The following is a 20,369-nucleotide window of genomic DNA, read 5'->3' as shown; positions in this document are numbered from 1 at the left end:
GTCCCTCTTAGCCCCAAGAGCGAACAACGAACAAAACAAACAGCACAAACAAAGACTTCCCTCTGCCAAGATTTGAAAGTATCTTGTCCCCACATTGGTCCTCTGGTCAGGAGTCAGCCAGGTTCACTGAGCTTCTTAACCCTTTAAAGGTAAAAGAGACATTAACCCTTAACCATCTGTTTATGATAACAGTGGTTCTCAAACTAGGGCTGTCGCTTGTTCAGGGAAAGCCCCTGGCGAGCTGGGCCGGTTTGTTTACTTGCCGTGTCCACAAGTTCGGCCGATTGCAGCTCCCACTGGCTGCAGTTCGCCGCTCCAGACCAACGGGGGGGCTGCAGGAAGCAGCGTGAGCCGAGGGACGTGCTGGCTACCCTTCCTGCAGCCTCCATTGTCCTGGAGTGGCGAACCACGGCCAGTGGGAGCCGTGATCGGCCGAACCTGTGGACGCCGCAGGTAAACAAACAGGCCCGACCCGGCCCACGCAGAGGTTTCCCCGAACAAGCGACGGCCCTAGTTTGAGAACCACTGGTGTAGTGTCCACATGATATAAATGCTGCCATCTGATCATTCCAGTCATTTCCTTCTTGGTAGTGGAGAGTGAAAGAACTCTCTTTCTCAAAACTACTTCATTACTCCAGCAATTCTTGTATTAATGGCTTTATGGGAGGAAAACTGACTGCACAACAGCTTCAACCTACTTACATGTGGCAGAACTGTTGATTACAGACAGACGCAAGGTGGATTTGATTTAAATCACTAGTCAGAAAGACTCGATTTAATCGTGGATTTCTACATAAAAGTGCATTCTTGTTGGTTGTTATAACCTTAATACATATTTTTCACAACTCAGGGATAGATGTAGGTTTAATTCTTCTTTGAGTGCTTGCTCATATCGATTCCAGTTAGGTGTGCGCATGCTGCGTGCACAATTGTTGGAGAATTTTTACCCTAGCAACACCCGGTGGGTCAGCTGTGGGGCCCGCTGGAGTGGCGCCTTCATGGCACTGGATATATACCCCAGCCAACTCAGCACCCCCTCAGTTCCTTCTTACCGCCCGTGATGGTCGTTGGAACTGTGGAGTGCGGTATTGCTGTCCTCCACTCTCCCTAGTTTTTACTTCCTAGTTTGGATAATTGTTCTAGTTCTTGTAGTTTTATAGTTATATAGTTAACGAATGAGCTAAGATCAAGTGTAGTAGTCTTGATAGTTGTAGAATTGGTTTGTAAATAAGTTAGCGGGTTGGAAGGGGTTCCTTCCCCTTCCTCCCTGCACACCACCCGGGCTCATGCCCAAGGATATGGGGTTTAAACCATGCTCAGCCTATTTGAAGCCTATGCCCACAGAAGACCCCCCACGACTCCTGTTTAAAGTACCTCGGGGAGTCTCACCAGGCCAAAAAGTGTAAGATCCGTAGGGCTTTCAGGCCTCGAACCAAAAAGGAGCGGGACTGTAGACTCAAGCAATTCCTTATGGAGACGTCCCTCAGCCCGGATCCTCCTTTGGCATGCCAAGTTCTGGCACTGCGTGCCTGCACTGCAGAGAGACTCTAATAGAGAGCCATGGGCACCGGTCCTCACCGGCACCACGTCCAGCATAGGCACCTCGGCACTATTCCCTGCTTCTGGGACATGAGACCTTGCAAGCCGGAGGGGACTGCCTCTCAACAACAGGCACTAGCACCCGCTTTGTCAATTTTGGACTTGCGTTCGGCACTGGAGCGACTGAAGGTGCAGGCGCCTTTATTGGCTCCGTTGACTCTGGCACTGAGGGAAGAGCTGTTGAGTCCGGCGTGTACTGGCTCTCCAGTGCTCATCGTGGTTGAGCCCCAACTTTCATTGACGCCAGAGATATTTGCTATGGTGAGGGACCTCATTGCCCTTACAGAACCGGCACTGGCTCAGGCTCTGGCACCGCATCCCACCTGTGTGGTACAGTCTAAAGGTAAGCCAGCCCAAATACGTCCACCGTCTCCGAGTGTGGACACTCGGCACCACTCCTGATCTTGGAGCAGGTCCCAGCACCGCTCGCAGTCCCGGCACCATTCTCTATCACGGCACCAGTTGTACTCACGGCCCAGATCTTACTCCCAGCACAGTTCTGCCTTGAGGCACCGCTCCGGATCTCAGTACCATTCAGACTCCTGACACCGCTCCCGGCACCAGTCAACGTACTGATCCTATTCGAGAAGTCGCTCCCGGAACCGCTCCCGCAGGCGGTCTTCATTGCGATCCAGGGCTGGATCCCGGTACCGGCATGACCATCAGCACCATTCTAGATCCCGGTACCACTCCCCGGCACTGCTCTTCTGTGGCCTGGCACTGCTCGGCACCATTTCCAACAGAGTCAGCACATGCACGCTCCACACCGCCCTGGCCCTCGCGCGCTCCACCTCACGCTCATCGCAGTCAGACAGCGCATCCCACTTGCCTATCCCGAACCACCAAGCAGAGACTAACCTGGGTCAATGGCAGGACGAAGCTCAAGACCCTACCCAGGAACCTGCACAGTAGTCCTTCTATGTCCCATGGGAGTATCATCAAGCCCAAGGTGTTCCATCCGCAGCCTCCTGATCAGCCCATGCAGAGCCCTGAGTACTAGAGACCACCGTCAGTCGTCCCTCTTCCGGGGGGTATGGAGGCATCTGCACCCACCCCAACACAGGCTCCAGACCCCAGCACAGCGGATCCTGAGCATCAGAACCCCTCACGACTGGATCTACCACAAGATCCGTTAGCCCCTGTAGCATCTTCCTCATCTTCTCCAGATGAGGCAGTGGCGGGGACAGCCACCTCAGGTCCCGCTCCGATAGACCTACGTGCTCACCAAGACCTTCTGCGTAGGGTGGCACGTAACATGGATTTCCAAGCGGAGGAAATAGTGGAGTTGGAGGACCCAGTGGTGGACATCCTTTCAGCTGATGCCTCATCATGGGTAGCATTTCCCATTGTCCACACCATCCAGGCCAGCACCAAGACAATATGGCAGACCCCTTCCTCTATTCGACCTACAGCCAGAGGAGTAGAGAGAAAATACTTTGTTCCCTCTGAGGAGTATAACTACCTGTATACTCACCCTCAGCTGTGTTCACTGGTGGTGTCCTCAGTGAACACAAGGAAATGACATGGTCAACGAGCTGCAGCGCCCAAATCTAAGGGTGCCAAGCGCCTTGATTTGTTTGGATGCAAAATGTACTCAGCGGAGGACCTTCAGCTCAGAGTCGCAAACCAGCAAGCGCTTTTGAGCCATTATGATTATAACTCGTGGAACTCCATGGGTAAATTCAAGGAGCTGATTCCACGAGAGTCCAGGGATGAGTTTGGGGCTTTAGTAGAAGAGGGCTAAAAGGTTGCTAGGACCTCCTTAGAAGCCTCCCTTGATGTAGCTGACTTTGCAGCTAGGACCCTTGTGTCGGGCATCACTATGCGATGCACCTCCTGGCTTCAGGTATCTGGCTTACCGCCAGAGGTACAACAAACCCTGCAGGACCTACCGTTTGATGGGCAGGACCTTTTCTCAGAGAAAACGGACTCTAGATTATAGCGCCTAAAAGACTCCAGAACCATCATGCACTCTCTGGTGATGAATGTCCCAGGTACCCAGTTCAAGCCCTTTAGACCACAGCCTCAAAGGTTCAGCCCCCCCCCCGTACCCTCCATCTCGTCCAAGGCATGACTTTTACAGAAGACATGGTTGAGATGGCAGAAAGAGATCTACCAGCCTGGTCAGAACCAAGGCCCTCCTAAACTATTGTCGGGGTCTAGACAAAATTTTTGAATGTGTGCCCAAGGATGGCGTACCACTCTCTCTCCAGGACCTTTCCTTCCATTTTGAGATCGTCTCTCCCATTTCCACCATGCTTGGTCCCTTATAACTTCAGACTGAAGGGTTCTTCGCATGGTGGAAAGGAAATATTCTCTCCAATTTTCTTCCCTGCCCCCCCCATCCTCCTTCACCATCCCTCTTCAGGGACCCTTCTCACGAGCAACTCCTTACACAGAGGTCTTAACTCTCCTTTCCATGGGAGCGCTCGAGAAGGTTCCATCGGAACTAAGGGGTAGGGGGTTCTACTCCCGCTACTTCCTAATCTCCAAGGCAAAGTGAGGGCTATGGCCCATTCTGGATCTGCATGGACTCAACAAATTTATGGTAAAGTTGAAGTTCTGCATGGTTTTCTTGGGGACCATTATCCCTTCCCAAGATCCTGGAGACTGGTACGCTGCCCTTGACATGAAGGATGCGTACTTTCACATAGAGATTTACCCTCCACACAGGTGCTTCCTTCGCTTTGTGGTAAATCACAGACACAATTTGGTGTCCAGCCCTACGAGCTGTCCACGGCTTCGAGAGTGTTCATCAAATATATGGCTGTCGTGGCAGCCTACCTTTGTTGACAACGGATCCAGGTGTTTCTGTATCTAGGTGACTGGCTCATTTGGAACCACACCATGGAAGAAGTACGATTCCCATGCTCGGCTCACCCTAGGCATGTTCTGCAAGCTGGGCATCCTGCTCAACAGCGAAAAGTCAACTCTGGAACCAGCCCAGAGAATAGAGTTTATCGAGACAGTCTTAGACTCCAGATTTGCCCGTGCTTTCCTTCCAGAGACTCATTTTCAGTCTATGGCAAACATCATCTGCAGCCTCCAAAACTTCCTCATTTCCATGATAAAGACATGCCTCGGACTTCTGGGTCACATGCCAGGCATGCCAGACTTCGGCTCCGCCCGCTTCAGGCCTGGGTATCAATGGTATATTGTCCAGGTTGGGACAGTCTGAACATGGTGGTCACAGTTCCGGAACCAGTCTTCACCTCTCTGTTGGTGGCTGAACCCTACGTCGGTGTGCGAAGGAGTACCATTTCACACCCCACAACCTTCCTTATACCTTGTCACAGACGCATCATCTCTGGGCTGGGGTGCCCATCTCGGGGAACACCAGATGCAGGGCCTTTGGACCACTTCCGAGCTAACTCTGCACATCAGTATACTAGAGCTGATGGCAGTACGCCTCGCATCAGACGTTTTGCTGTCTCCTACATGTCCGCTGTGTGGCAGTCCTCACAGACAACAGCATGGCCGTGATCTACATCAACAAGCAAGGGGGAGCCCGATCATTCCCCCTGTGCCAGGAGGCCGTTCGCCTGTGGGAGTTCTGCATAACCCACTCGATGCATCTAGTGGCGTCATTTCTCCCGGGGGTCCAAAACACGCTGGCAGACCACCTCAGCAGATCTTTCCAACCTCACAAGTGGTGCATTTGCCCAGATGTCATCCACTCCATTTTTCTGAGGTGAGGGTTTCCCCAGGTCAACCTATTCGCCTCACACAACAATCGGAAGTGCCAGGTCTTCTGTTCTCTTCGAGGACGTTCTCCGGGATTCCTATCGGACGCTTTCCTACTCCCGAGGAAAGACCAGCTATTCTACGCATTCCGTCCATTCCTGCTAGTCCACAAGCTCTTGCTCAAGTTACACAGGGACAAGACACACATGATTCTAGTCGCTCCAGCATGGCCCAGGCACCACTGGTACACCACTCTCCTGGAGCTTTCGGTAGAGCCTCTGATCACACTCCCCCTGTGGCCGAACCTGATATCACAAGACCACGGTCGCCTCTGTCATCCTGACGTGCAATCTGTCCACCTTACAGCGTGGATGCTGCGTGGCTAACTCAATCGGAATTACTCTACTCACAATTGGTGCAGCAAGTTCTGTTAGGCAGTAGGAAACCCTCCGCTCGGGCTACAAACCTGACCAAATGGAAGCGATTTTCCTTTTGATGCGGGCAGCACGTTCCGCCTGTGCTACAGGTGTCAATTCTTTTCATCCTAGACTATCTCCTATCCTTGAAACAGCAGGGCCCGGCAACATCGTCTGTCAGGGTGCACCAGGCAGCCATATTGGCTTTCCATCCGGGAGAACGTGCTTCCTCTGTCTTCTCCAACCCGATCGTTGTTAAATTTCTGAAAGGTCTAGATCATCTCTACCCACAAGTACGACAAGCGGTCCCAGCATGGGACCTAAACCTGGTCCTCTCTAGGCTCACAGGGCCCACCTTTGAGCCGATGGCCATCTGTTTGCTCCTTTATATATCTTGGAAGACAGCCTTCCTTATAGCCATCACTTCAGCGAGACGCGTATCTGAAATCAGAGCCCTCACATCTGAACCACCATATACAGTTTTCCACAAAGACAAGGTGCAGCTTCACCCCCACCCTGCCTTCCTTCCCAAGGTGGTATCTACCTTTCATGTGAACCAGGACATTTTATTCCCAGTCGTTTACCCAAAGCCCCATGCCACGCGGCAGGAGCAACACATACACTACCGTGATATTCGTAGGGCCTTTTATATCGAGTGCACAAAGCCATTTAGGAAAACAACCCAGCTTTTCTTTGCAGTGGCCGAATGGATGAAAGGCCTACCGATCTCCACGCAGCACATCTCCTCATGGATCACCTCTTGTATCCACGCTTGTTAAGACTTGGCCAATGTTCTGACCCCTCGTCTCACAGCTCACTCCACGAGGGCCCAAGCCTCGTCGACCGCTTTCCTAGCTCACATTCCGATTCAGGAAATCTGTAGAGCTGCTGTTTGGTCATCTGTACATACCTTTGCCACTCACTACGCGTTAGTTCAGCAGTCTAGAGATGATGCCGCATTTGGTTCAGCGGTTCAGGGACATCTCACTCCGACCCCACTACCTAGGTAAGGCTTAGGAGTCACCTAATTGGAATCAATATCAGCAAGCACTCAAAGAAGAAAAGACAGTTACTTACCTTTGTAACTGTTGTTCTTCGAGATGTGTTGTTCATATCCATTCCAAACCCGCCATCCTTCCCCACTGTTGGAGTAGCCGGCAAGAAGGAACTGAGGGGGCGCTGGGTCGACTGGGGAATATAATCACCATGAAGGTGCCACTCCAGGGGGCTCCACAGCCAACCCACTGGGTGTTACTAGGGTAAAAATTCTCCGATAATCATGCACATGGCGCACGCACACCTAATTGGAGTGGATATGAGGACACATCTCGAAGAACAACAGTTACAAAGGTGAGTAACCGTCTTTTTTCAGAAGGTATACAGTATACATTTTTAAGTGATTTATTTTGAAAACTTTTCAGATTAGTTTTACTGCTGTATCAGAAAATGAATGATTGGTTATTTCATTTACCAAAGGTAATTGAAGCAGATATTTATGAAGTCACTGGGAGATGAACTATCTCCAATTCTACAGGTTAATCGTTAACATTTGGAGGATTTTCTTGCCATGCTGTATTAGGAGGAGGAGATCACCTGACAGACATTTAAATTGTTTTATGTAACTATAACAACAACATCATGTATTCTGAATTTTTTTCTTCAACGGCAAACGTATAATTATTTTAATAAAACAAGCATATGAATTTTTGAATTTAGTTAAACATTCAAGTTTTTTAAAATCAGGGTTTGGTTTTGTTAACATTATTTTTAACTAAAATAGTTAAATGAAATATTTTAGATCTATTCCGCCTCCAACAATCCTCTATTCTTTGAACTTTCTGAAACTTTGCACTTTTAGAGAGAGGGAAGACATTGACTCTGTGTACACAAATTTGCAGAGGGACAATAGGATTGAGGTCTGTTATTTCTCACCTCTATATAGTATTTGTTTATTTAAAAACAGTTTCACTGTTAACGAGGATGTTATCTCTGGAGACACAAGTCCATAGTTTGAGAACTACAAAACTAAGCATCTCTGATGATCTCTTCTAGACTGAACACTGAGTCCCATTGGGTAGATAGAAATATTAACCTAAATAATCTGTACAGAAGCCCCAGGAACCCCATAAAATTGGGTCCCTAATCCATGAACTACTGGACCTCATTTACAAAACTTTTCTTAAACATTACATGAATATATTGTCTCATACTATAGAATTAGAATTTATAATCCCTATTTCATGATGAGATATCTTTGAGCTATAATGTATCTTAATTAAAACTATTGTTAGGTTTTTTTCACAAAAAGCATTTAATCAAAAAAATCCAATTTAAATTTAAAAAATCAATGATTTTTTTTAAATTCGATTTTATCCACCCAGATTTTCAAATGATACCTCACAAAGCATAACTTGTACAAAATTTATCCTATGATACAGTGTATGACAACAGGACTTGGTGGTGATGGGGACTTCAACTACCCAGACATCTGTTGGAAAAATAATACAGCAGGACACAGATTATCCAACAAGTTCTTGGAATGCATTGGTGCATATTTTTTTTTATTTCAGAAAGTAGGGAAAGCAACTGGGAAGAGGCTTTTCTAATTTGTTTTTGACAAATAGGGAGGAACTGGTTGAGAATTTGAAAGTAGAAGGCAGCTTGGGTGAAAGTGATCATGAAACGATAGATTTTATGATTGTAAGGAATGGTAGGATGGAAAACTGCACAATAAAGGTAATGGATTTCAAGAAGGCAGACTTTAGCAAACTCAGGGAGTTGGTAGGTAAGATCTCATGGGGAGCAAGTCTAAGATAACAAAAAGGTTCAAGAGAGCTGGCAGTTTTTCAAAGAGACATTATTAAGTGCACAAGAGCAAACTGTTCCAGTGCGTAGGGAAGGTAGGAAGTATGGCAAGAGACCACACTGGCTTAACCAGTAGATCTTCAATGATCTGAAACTTAAAAAAGAGTCCTACAAAAAGTGGAAACTATATTCATCCTTTGTAATTTGACCTAAACAACCTCAAGCATGTAGGGACAAAATTAGAAAGGCCAAAGTACAAAACAAGATTAAACTAGCTAGAGACACAAAAGGCAACAAGAAAACATTCTACAAATACATTAGAAGCATAAGGAAAACCAAGAACAGGATAGGCCCGTTACTGAATGGCGGGGGCCTAATAACAGAAATGGCAGAAGTGCTAAATGACTTTATTTCAGGTCTTACCAAATAGTTTAGTAGCGATTGGATGTCTGCCATAGTGAACACCAGTGAAAATGAAGTAGGACCTGAGGCTCAAATAGGGAAAGAATAAGTTAAAAATTACTTAGATAAGATAGATGTTTTCAAGTCACCAGGCCTGATTAAATACATCCTAGATGACTGAGGAGATATTTGAGCCATTAATGATTGATGACCTATGAGGAAAGATTGGACAAATTGGGTTTGTTTGGTCTGGAGAAGAGAAGACGGGGGGAAAAGGGGAACATAACAGTTTTCAAGTACATAAAAGATTGTTACAAGGAGGAGCAAGAAAAATTGTTCTTGTTAACCTCTGAGGATAGGACAAGAAACAGTGGGCTTAAATTGCAGCAAGGCAGGTTTTGATTGGACATTAGGAAAAGCTTCCTAGTCAAGTACTTAAGCACTGGAACAAATTGCCAAGGGAGGTTGTAGAATCTCCATGATTGGGGGTTTTTAAGAACAGGTTAGACAAACACCTGTCAAGAATTATCTAGTTCTGTCTTGAGTGCGGGTGACTGGACTTGATAACTTCGTGAGGTCCCTTCCAGTCCTACACTTCTTTGATTCTACGATTCATTTAGTTAGTGGATTTAGCAGACTGCGTCTGCATCTTTCATGTCATGAACTACCAGGATTTTTTGGACAAAGAGTTGGTTGAACTTTGGAAAAAGGATTTTTGCATGGTTGAGTCCCTTTCTTGGGACAGTTGCTAGGGGCTATAAAACTTCGTTTGAGGATGTGGACCTGGCTTAATGTTATATGTGAGCAACCTTTGAATGAGTGATATGGGGAGCTAGTCATTTCCTCCACAGTCTGCCTTTGTAGTTGGCTGCAGGCCTCTACATTCCATCAGCAGATCCAGTAAAAATGACTGTAAAAAGGGAAGGGTATTATTCTAGTGAAAATATTGCTTGCTATTGTTTGGACCAGGAGAAGAGAAGTAAAAATTACAAGCTGAGGTAAGTGTTCCTGTTGTAAGACATTGCATGAATGAGAAAGTAGCATAGTTTTAAGTTAAACCAGTGGGGAAAGTCTGTGTGGACACTTTTATTTTACTTCTTTAAATGTGACTTATTTCGGTTTATATGGAACTGGTTGATAATTTTCTTAAATTAAACTGAATTATGCCTACTTTAAAGTAAAATGAGCGTCCACATTGCCTCTTGCACCAGTTTAACTAAGATTGTTTAAAATCACACCTTCAGTTTTTATTCTAGAAGCTCAGATTTCTGCAACTTCCAGAAGGTATTTATTATATAAGAAACAGTTTTAGTTTTCTACATTTACAAATCTGTTTTTGATTTTATCAAATATGAAGTGGGATTTAGCTTTTCTGTTCTGGGGAATTTCCTGACTGGCACTCTTGAGGGAAACTTGCTCTCCAATCTCTGTCGAGGCAGGCAGTGAAAGGTAAAAATGATGGTCGATGTACAGGGAATGGACATAAAGAAGGCTGCAACCTTTGTTCTGGAATACTGTCATGCAGGTACCATCATGTGAAGAAAAAGGATAAATAAAGGATACAAGAAAGAATCATGGATACCTTTTGCATGTGTTTTAATAAATTCAGAATTTGATGTTTTTAATCTTGTACTCTGTGCATGTATAATTTCAAATTGTCTTGGTTCTCTGTCAGTCTTTGGTGTCTCTGCTGAGCTGCCAACAAAGGTACCATTTATTATGGTAGTTTTTTATGTGAGATCTAAGAGTAGCAAACCATTTCTGAATGCATCTCAAAAGTAGGTAGGTGGCAGTGACATTCATTTATTTAGGGAATGGCATTTTTATTTGATCAATGATCCAGAACCAGCTGTTGGAATGGATTGGTCATGAAAGTGTTTATGTTAATGCACATAAGGGTCTGTCTTCATTGCAGAGTTAACCAGGCTCTTTTCCTGGTTTTAACCTACTGTCCATACACAAACCTTTTACTTGTGTCTGAGAGCACTATAAGTCCAGGTTAGCTTACCCAGCTGGGATATAGCCTAGGCTCTACTTTAACTCTGCCTGGAACCTGCCCACTTTGCAGTGAGGACTCAGGTTAACTCACTTGACTTCTGATAATCTTCTAGTGTCTTTCCCGAGTTTCCTACTGAAAAACAGAGAAGTTCTCCCACAGCTGACTGGGAAAGAATCGGAGCATCTGCACACAAGTATCCATGACAGACAGATAGCTGAGTAACACAGTTATGGCTTTGCAGTGGGGATGCTCGCACTTGGGCTAAGATGACCTGGGTGCGATCACCCAACCTAACTCTGCAGTGAAGACATACCCTAAGTCTGTGGTCTCCACCCTTTTTAAGCACAAGATCACTTTTTGAATTTAAGTGCAACCCAGGATCTACCCTTCCCCAAGGCCATTCTCCACTCATTCTATCCCCTCCCCCCCGTTGCTTGCTCTCCCACACTGTCATTCACTTTCACGGGGCAGAGGGTTGGGGGTGCAGGAAGGGGTGCAGGCTCTTGGCTGGGGCTGAGGGGTTCAGAGTGTGGGAGGGGGATGGGGCAGAGGGTTGGGGTGCAAGCTCTGGGAGGGAGTTTGGGTGCTGAAAGGGACTTAGCGATGGGGCAGGGGGTTGGGGTGCAGGACGGGGCTCGGGGTTCAAGAGGGAGTACAGGGTATAGGCTCTGGGAGGGAGTTCAGGGCTTGGATAGGGGGTTGGTATGTAGGAGAGGGTTTGGGGTGCAGGAGGGGATACAGAGTGATGGCTCTAGAAGGCTCAGGGCTGGGGCAGGAGGTTGGGGTGCAGGAGGGGTACAGGCTGCTGCTTTGTGGCGATTACCTCAGGCGGTGGCACAGCAGGGTGAGGCAGACTCCCTGCCTGCCCCGTCCCAGTACTGCTCCTGGAAGCTACCAGCATGTCCCTGGCGGGACGCAGGCATGGCTCCACGCACTGCCCCTCCCTGCAGGCACTGCTGCCGCAGCTCCCATTGGCCACAGTTCCCTGTTCCCTGCCAATGTGAGATGTGGGGGCGGTGCCTACAGGCAGGAACAGTGCGCAGAGACCTCCTCCTCCCCCTCCCTCGCCCCCAATGCAGGGACATGCTGGCCGCTTCCAAGACCAGTGCAGGGTCAGGGCAGGCAGGGAGCCTGCCTCAGCGTCGCCGGACTTTAAGTGGAGGAAGACTGCAATAGACTGCCAGAGGCTCATTGATCGACTGGTTGATCGTGATCTACCAGTTGGTGACCCACTGCCCTAAGTGTTTCCAGGCCTAGCAGATGATAGGGTAGTGGACTGAAAAAATTAGGTATCTCTTAACATTCAGTAGCAAACTTTTTTCAGTTCTGTAAAATGTCTTAATTCTACAAAGCTGGAAACGAAACTAAGATTTGTACCTCTGCTGAGATTTCCTCTTTCAGTGAAGACTAAAAGGAGGAGCTACCTAGTCTGTTCTCTAAACTGATCAGAGTTATGTAGTGTCTCTTAAGTACTTTGTTTCCACATTCATTATATCAGCAGTAATCTGGTACTGAAATGACATTTCAGACTTGTTAAGAAGGGTACTACAGCAGAGTTAAATAGAAGGGAAAGAGATTGGAGGTGTCAGTGCTGAATAAATTCACGATACTAGCCACATAAATCATGGTACCTGGTGCACACTTAATTCTAACATGCTGCATAGCACACTGAGCCTTTAGCATAACAATCATTTATATTTATAAGCACCTTTCTTAATCATATTTTTATTTGAAATATTTCTAACAAGAACATTGGTGAATCTAGTCAAATATTAATATTATAGTATAAGACATGGGAACTTTTTGGCATTGTTTTCGGGGTTTGTTTTTTATTAGTAATGTCTGAACTAGACACACTTTCTTTAATTATTTGAAAGGAAATAGTTGCAGCTGGAAGATACACTCAGTATGCTATACTAATCTGGTGGTGAAGTCTGCAAGTCTGTATGATGAGAAAAATAAGATCAAGTTTCTCAAGCATTTCATCTCACATGTGGCTGTGTAAAGTATAAGGACTAATCTAGCATATCATTTTAAGAGGATGAAATATAATGTTAGAACGATGTCCTTATTACTATGAAGTTAGTTCTTGGTGGATTTGACAGGGAATCATATCAGTCTGTGAAATAGTCCATTTTAACTGACTTTTCTGTTCAAAACTGACATTTCAAGACAAAATAAATGTGTACAGTATAGTAAAAGCCATACTGCTTTTTGAGAGGACATATTTCTGTCCACTGAGTTGTAACTGGATTTTTCTAAAGATACTATTTTGACATTCCAGGGTGCAATCCAGACCAGTGAGAGGGTGTGTCACCCTTGCCTTGCAACCTTGCTTTACTGCTGTAACTCCTAACCCGGACCCCTCACAAACAGCCAGGCAGCATGTGGGTCACACCCTGAATGTCTGTGTATAGTGCAGTGTGCCAGCACACTCCATTCACATTCTGGTTTCCACCGACCCTGGTTACCACTTGCAGGGTAACCCCAACACACTCCCAAAAGGTATTAAAATCAGAAATGATTATAAGAGAAAAAAAGATAAAATGTTTCCTAGTACTAAAACTTAACAAACTAGAATTGGTTCAAGATGAAGTCCTTTAACATGTTCCCAGTAACATTGCTGATCAAATTCTCAGGCCAAGATCTGCCCCCAAAGTCCAAAGGCTGTGTCTTTTGTCATCTTAGGTGAAAGAGAGAGATGGATAGGAAGAAATACCTTGGAGTGTTTTTGTCCCTCACTTTTATAGTTCAGTCCATCTTTGAAATGTATTTTCCTGAGGGTTACCCCTAGATAAAGTTCATTCGCACTGGGAGGTCAGAGACAAGGAGTCTGGTAGTGAGAGGTTCCATGCTGCTGTTTGCAGCTCAATCTGTTCCTTCTCCGCTTCTTTGCATAATCACTCCTTTGACAGGTGATTGCCCATCAGCTTTGATGACACCTGAGCAGGGGCATCAGCATGTCCTTTGAAAAACAGGTTTACCTACTCCCCATACTTGTCTGGTAAACACACTTCAGTCATGATTTACATATAATGTTGCTACTTACATTTCACCATGATATTTTTGACCAGCAAGTTATTAGCTTTCAAATGATACTTTACAAAGCATGTGCTGTTCAAAGATTATTGTAGTGTTGTGTAGGGTGTGAATACAGGGGTGCATTCAGTCACAGTCATATATGCTAGACTCCCTTTCCAGCATCTTAAGCTTCCACCCAAAACTGTTGCAAACTCCCACAGCAAAAATAAGAGGTTCACTGGATCAGGACATGATGTTTGCAAACCTCAGTTCAGCCTCTGAGGACACGTGAGCCATGGACATTAGCAGAGGGTGAGAGATTCATAGATTATAAAGCCAGACAGAACCACTGTGATCATCTAGTCTTATCTCCTGCATAACACAGACTATAGAACTGTCCAGAATTTAATTCCTGTTTAAACAACAGCATAACTTTGATAAAAACATCTAATTTTGATTTAAAAATTGTCAGTGATGGAGAATCCTCCACAACCATTTGGTTAATTACACTTTGGACCTTGTTGTATCTTTGTCTACTAGATTGAAGAGTCTGTTATCAAATTTGTTCCCCAGATAGATAGATATAGACTGTGATCCAATTACCCTTTAGCCTTCTCTTTGTTAAACTAAATAGATTGAGCTCCTTGAGTTCTTCGCTCTAAAGAATATTTTTCAATCCTTAAATCATTCTCTTGGCTCTTCTCTGAAGCCTCTCCAATTTTATCAACGTCCTTCTTGATTTGTGGGCACCAGAACTGAGGACAGTATTCCAGTAGCAGTGACACCACTACCATATAAAGGGGTAATAGATCTTCTTTATTCCTGCTCAAGAATCCCCTGTTTATACATTTAAGGATCACATTGGCCCCCTTGTATGAATAGGGATATTTCCTAATGGGGACGTTAATGTGGGTAAGATAGGTGTGGGTAAGAAGTGGAAGGGAAGCAGAGAGAGTCTGTCAACCAGGGAAGTACCAGAGGTATGCCTGCTGAGGTAGCTGCTAGGGGAATGTAGCTGGTAGCTCCACTCCTGATGCTCCACGATGGTGGGAGATCACTCGATCTGTTTATGCCACCACCTCCACTCTCACTGGCACTCCAGTGACCTGACCCTGGAAAAACTAATGTTCAGTCCTTTTTTAGCCCAGAGAAGCTGAGGACTACTTGGAGTGTTACTTAGGCTCACTGACAATATATTTAAGCATTGTGGATGTGCAAGTTGCATTTCAGTTGATTGAGAACAAAGATTATTTTAGTCCTGCAGAATTCTCAGTTGGAAAATTGAGACGCAAGCGTGGAAATCCAGTGAAATGAGTGAAGAGAAGAAAAATTTACAGGTTAAGTACCTTTAGCTCCCCCACAAAGCAATTTTCTTAGTGTGGTTCTTAAGCCCCCAGTTGGTTCTAAAAACATATGTGAATGAAAAGGGCTTGCTTAGAAAGAGAATTCATATATTTTCACTCTTCCATTGCACGTGAGTTTTTACAGGTGAAAGGTATCCTTCTTCTATTTACATTGATTGTAAATGGCACAAAATATGTACACCATAAATAAAAGATCTGCTGGTTGATCAGTATGTTTCAGAATTCTGCTAATAACTAGTTTATCTCAGAAATATGGAGCTAACCCACAATTCCTGTCAAAATAAATTTTCTTTCCTCTGTGTACTGTATAATCCTCAAACCAATTTGTATTACCATTTGCTAGTACTTTGCATTTCACTGTAAATGAATATCTTCATCTAGTTGTAAAAGAAGAGCATATATGGAAAAAATCTTTTTATGTTTTTACACAGGGCGAAATCTAGACAGCATGCTCCATGGCACAGGAATGAAGACAAATCCTGACCAGAAGAAACAGGCAAATGGAGTAACATTGGCTCCAGAGGATACCTTACCTTTTCTACAGTGCTACTGTTCAGGACATTGTCCCGATGATGCTGTTAATAATACATGCATGTAAGTAGTGTGCACAAGATATAGAAGTTTGGTTCTCTCTCTAGTGCTATCATTAAGGCTTTGTCAAGCTATTTGATTAGATTTACTTATTTCTATAGAATCTTTTCCCTAAAAGGATACAAAACTGCTCTCAGGATAGTATGTGCATACATCATTTCTCCCACCACAGAAATGGAACCATTTTGGGAGTGGTAACAACCAGTCCTTTTATCCCAGCAACACTGTCTTTAGGGCAAAATTATAAAAAACGTATCCAATTGAAGCTACAATAGGTAATACATGGCCAAAATGTAAATCTCTCTGTAATATTTCATGTATGTTTTTTTGTATATTGATACAACTAGTGCTCAAAATCTCATATTACCCCTTGTTATGTAATCACTCAATTCAAGTTTTTTCGTATTACATATGCATCAGTAGCAGTAGTAAGGATAGATTGGAAAGAGAAAATCCCAAAGAGAGCCGCTGAATCAAAGGTCTAGAAGAGTTTGTGAGGAAGAACAGAGATAGCCTTTTAACTTCAATAGGTTTAAGTTCCATTAAGATAGTTTTTTGCATTAATTACACATCTGGTGAATTGAAGAAAACATTTTAGTAAACAGAATATAAAGTATAAATATTGAATGTTAATGTTTGGTAATAATGGCTGTGATTCTTGTCGAATAAAATGATGTTGGCAGATCTCAGTTCTTTTTTTCAGGTTCACTTGGCCTTTATGCAAGTTAGGCTGAACAGCAACAGCCGTAATTTGCACTACTGGCATGACAGTGAAGGAAGTGGCTGTAACAGGGATGTTGCTCCTCTCCTGATCTTACCCATGTCCTACCACCAAACCATGTTCCTTCTATCCACTAGTGCTGAGTGGGGAGTCTGGCACAAAGTGACAGTGCTGCCTTCTCCAGCTTTCTGCTAGTATAGAGCTCCTGTATAGAGGAAGAATTCTCCACTAGCTATTTCCAGCCAGCTTAAGGTCACATTGCTCTGTTTATACACACAGGTTTCAGAGTAGCAGCCGTGTTAGGAGTACTCGTGGCACCTTAGAGACTAACAAATTTATTTCAGCATGAGCTTTCGTGAGCTATAGCTCACCTCTTCAGATGCATAGAATGGAACACACAAACAGGAGATATTTGTACATACAGAGAACATGAAAAGGTGGAAGTATGGAGTACCATACCAACAGGAAGAGTTCTAATCAATTTGAGATGAGCTTTGTCAGCAGCGGGAAAAAAAACTTTTGAAAGTGATAATTAAGATACCCATGAAGGTGTGGGGACGTAACTAGGGAAATAGATTCAATTAGTGTAATGACCCCAACCATTACCAGTCTCTGTTTAGACCTGAGTTATTGTGTCTAATTTGCATATTAATTCGGAGTTCGGCAGTCTCTCTTTGGAGTGTTTTGGAGTTTTTTGTTGGCAAAATTGCCACCTTCTCAAGTCTGCATTGAGTGTGTTAGAGAGGTTGAGTGTTCTCCCATTGGTTTGAATGTTATGCATTCCTGACTGTCGATTGTGTCCATTTATTCTTTTGCGTAGAGACTGTCGTTTGGCCCAATGTGCATGAGAGGGCATTGCTGGACAGAGGCATATATCACGTTGGTAGTTAGCAGGTGCAATAGCCCTGATGCATGGCTGATGTGTTAGGTCCTATGTGTGTCATTTGATAGATATTGGACAGAGCTGGCATGCGGCTTTGTTGCAAGGATAGGTTCCTGCGGATAGGTGTATTAGTTGTATGGTTGCGGATTGCTGGTGAGTGATTTGCTTCAGGTTGGGAGGCTATCAAAACAAGCAAGGACTGGCCTGGCTTCCCAGATCTTGAGGTGAGGGATATCTTTCAGGAATAGGTTGTATATCGTTTGATGATCGCTGGAGACGGTTTTGTGGGGGCTGTAGGTAATGGCTAGTGCGTTCTGTTATTTTCTTGTTGGGCCTATTCCTGTAGTAGGTGACTTCTGGTACTCTTCTGGCCTCTGTCAATCTGTTTTTTACTTCAAGCAGGTCGGTATTGTAGTGTTCAGAATGCATGATAGAGATCTGTAGTGTTTATTTCTGCTGAGGATGGGGAGCAACGTCCGGGTTGTATCTTAGCAAAACTTTGGGGCTGGTTTTTTGACAATGGATCGTGTTGGTGTGGTCCTGATGGAAGCTTGGAACATGTAGGTAAGTATAGCGGTTCGTGGGTTCCAGTGTAGATTGGTGTTTCTGTGACCATTGCTTATTAACACAAGTTAGTGTTCTAGGAAAAAGCGACCCGCTTGTGTGGATTGGGTTCTATATACCAGTGAACTATCACCTAGCAGAATCAACCCAGTGTGAGCCCCAGCTATTAAAATATATTTCTAATTGCACTGAAGAGGTCTGGTGGTGATAGGCCACAAAAAAGAAAGGTTAGTAGTTGTTATAGTCACCAGAGTTCAAGATGGAGTTTGTAGCTGAACTTAACTAGGTGTCTTCTTCGATGCTATTGCTCATATCCATCCAAGTAGGTGTCGCGCGCCGCGTGCACGTTCGTCGGAGATTTCCCTACAACACCCGGCGCGGTCGGCAGGCGCCCCCTGTGTTGGCGCCTTTGCAGGCACCGCAATTATATTACCCCTGCCGACCCGTCCGCTCCTCAGTTCCTCTTACTGCCGTGTCGGTCGTTGGAAATGGATGCGGCTTAGCTGACCTCCATCTCCCTAGCGTTACCCGTTCTCATCTCCAGTTCATAGATTATAGTTAGTAGTTTCAGTGTTGATCTTAGTATATAGTATATTGTTAGTGTAGTTTTGTATATAGTTTGAGGGCTGCAGGTTTAATCCTCCTCGCCCCTCTCGGATCCGGGCTCATCGCTGGCTCTCCCGGTTTCAAACATGCTCGGCCTGCCGTCGGCCGATGCCAACGGGGACCCCCATGATCGTGCCTGAAGTGCCTGGGGAATCCATCCTTACGGACAAGGCTGCCAGATCTTGTAAGTCCTCAACCAAGGACAAAAAAGGAGTGGGACTCCCGTTTGAAGCAGCTCCTTATGGATGCCGGCCCTGAACCCCTGCAGCTCTGGCCTGAGCGCACCGCAGTCTGCACCGGGCCAGAAGTTCTTCCTCGGCACCGGAGCGGCCAAGAGGGGTGGGGTACCGCCAGAACGCCATGCCACCAAACAGTTCCAGCGCAGCGTCAGTCCGCGGCACCCTCCTTTCACCAATAAGTGACAGAGGGCGAAGGCTCCTGCGCTGGGTGCTTGGCACCGCAAGTCCTGAGCATGGGAAACCGTGCCGGCCGGCACCGCCATCTGCCATGGCACCGGTTATCCGCACCGTCGACTCCGGCAGCAAGAGCCGTCGGAGTCCCGTGCCAGACAGCTCCCCGGCGCAAGCCTGGTCGAGCTCGCTGTCCACTACGCTTGGAGACCCTTTGCACGGCGAGGGACTGATAGCCCTAACTGAGCCCTTCCCTGCCTCAACCCCCGGCACGTGGTGCGGGTCCTTCGTCAATGGTGAAGCCGGCTAGTGCTCCGACCAGCATCTTAGGAGCAGCAACAGCACCGGTCGCGTCGAGACTCTCGGCCACCGACTTCCGCTCGCACCGCCGTTCGCCTTCACGACGGCCTGCTCGCATCCCGGCACCGTTCCACTTCAGCGCACGGTCGTACTCGCCGGCACGCGTCCAAGGTCCCGTTCCTGGACACGACATTCGGCACACGGTTAACCTCCCGGGCCACCGCTCCCGACGGAGCCCATCCTACGTCGTTCACCCGATCCCGGTCGACCTCCCGCGCACCGCTGGTCGTAGGTCTGCTCCCGATTTCTTCGGCACTGGTACGATTCCTGGTTACCGTTCTCCCGTGCGAAGTGACGTCCGGCACCAGTCTTCCGGGCTATCCGCTCCGCCTTGGCCGTCGAACAACCCCTCGGGTTCTTCCCGCCCAGACAGCGCTCTCTACGCGATTGGGACCCAACACCCATTTCCCCCCGGAACACCAGGGACTGGACCCACCACGCGTGGTCTTCTGGAGCCCTGAGCGTACCACCAAGCCCCAAAGGCGGAAATCCCACCTGCATCGAGATCTCGGTTTCTGCCCGTCGGTGCCGGAGCCCATCAGTCGCCCTCCCCAGAGGGACGACTTTCCACCAGACCAGAGGCACCCCAGACAACGGCCCCCCCTCTGGAACAAGAACCTCACGAGGAGCCTGCGGTCCGCGGTCTCTCCTCCTCCTCCTTGCGGATGAGGCGGTGGCGGGCACTTCTACTCGGGCCCGCCCCCTCGACCTTCAGGCCCACCAGGACCTGCTCGCCGAATCGCGTTGGCGCATCAACCTCCAGCGGGGGAGGTTCCCGAAGTGGAGGGACCCTGTCGTGACATCCTGTCCTCGATTGGCCCGACGCGTTAGCCCTTGCCCTTTATTCCGCTCCATTCAGGCAAGGCAGACTTATCTTGGCAGTCTCCGGCAGGTCCATCCTCCGACGTCCAGAGTTTCGGTGGGGAGGAAGTTTAATGTACCCT

General features: G+C 46.5%; 1 protein-coding gene across 1 annotated transcript in view; it reads left to right on the top strand.

Moving 5' to 3' along the window:
* BMPR1A (bone morphogenetic protein receptor type 1A) overlaps nt 1-20,369 on the top strand; it is a 189,149-nt gene that overhangs the window by 109,749 nt on the left and 59,031 nt on the right. The window contains exon 4 of the mRNA XM_075072542.1: nt 15,722-15,884. Within this exon, the coding sequence (XP_074928643.1) occupies nt 15,722-15,884 (163 nt within the window). The remainder of the gene's footprint in view (nt 1-15,721; nt 15,885-20,369) is intronic.

The sequence above is a fragment of the Chelonoidis abingdonii genome, chromosome 15 (assembly GCF_003597395.2).
Source record: "Chelonoidis abingdonii isolate Lonesome George chromosome 15, CheloAbing_2.0, whole genome shotgun sequence".
Classification (NCBI taxonomy): domain Eukaryota; kingdom Metazoa; phylum Chordata; order Testudines; family Testudinidae; genus Chelonoidis; species Chelonoidis abingdonii.
The sequence above is the reverse complement of the archived record's forward strand: the minus strand, read 5'-3'. Positions and strand labels throughout refer to the sequence as shown.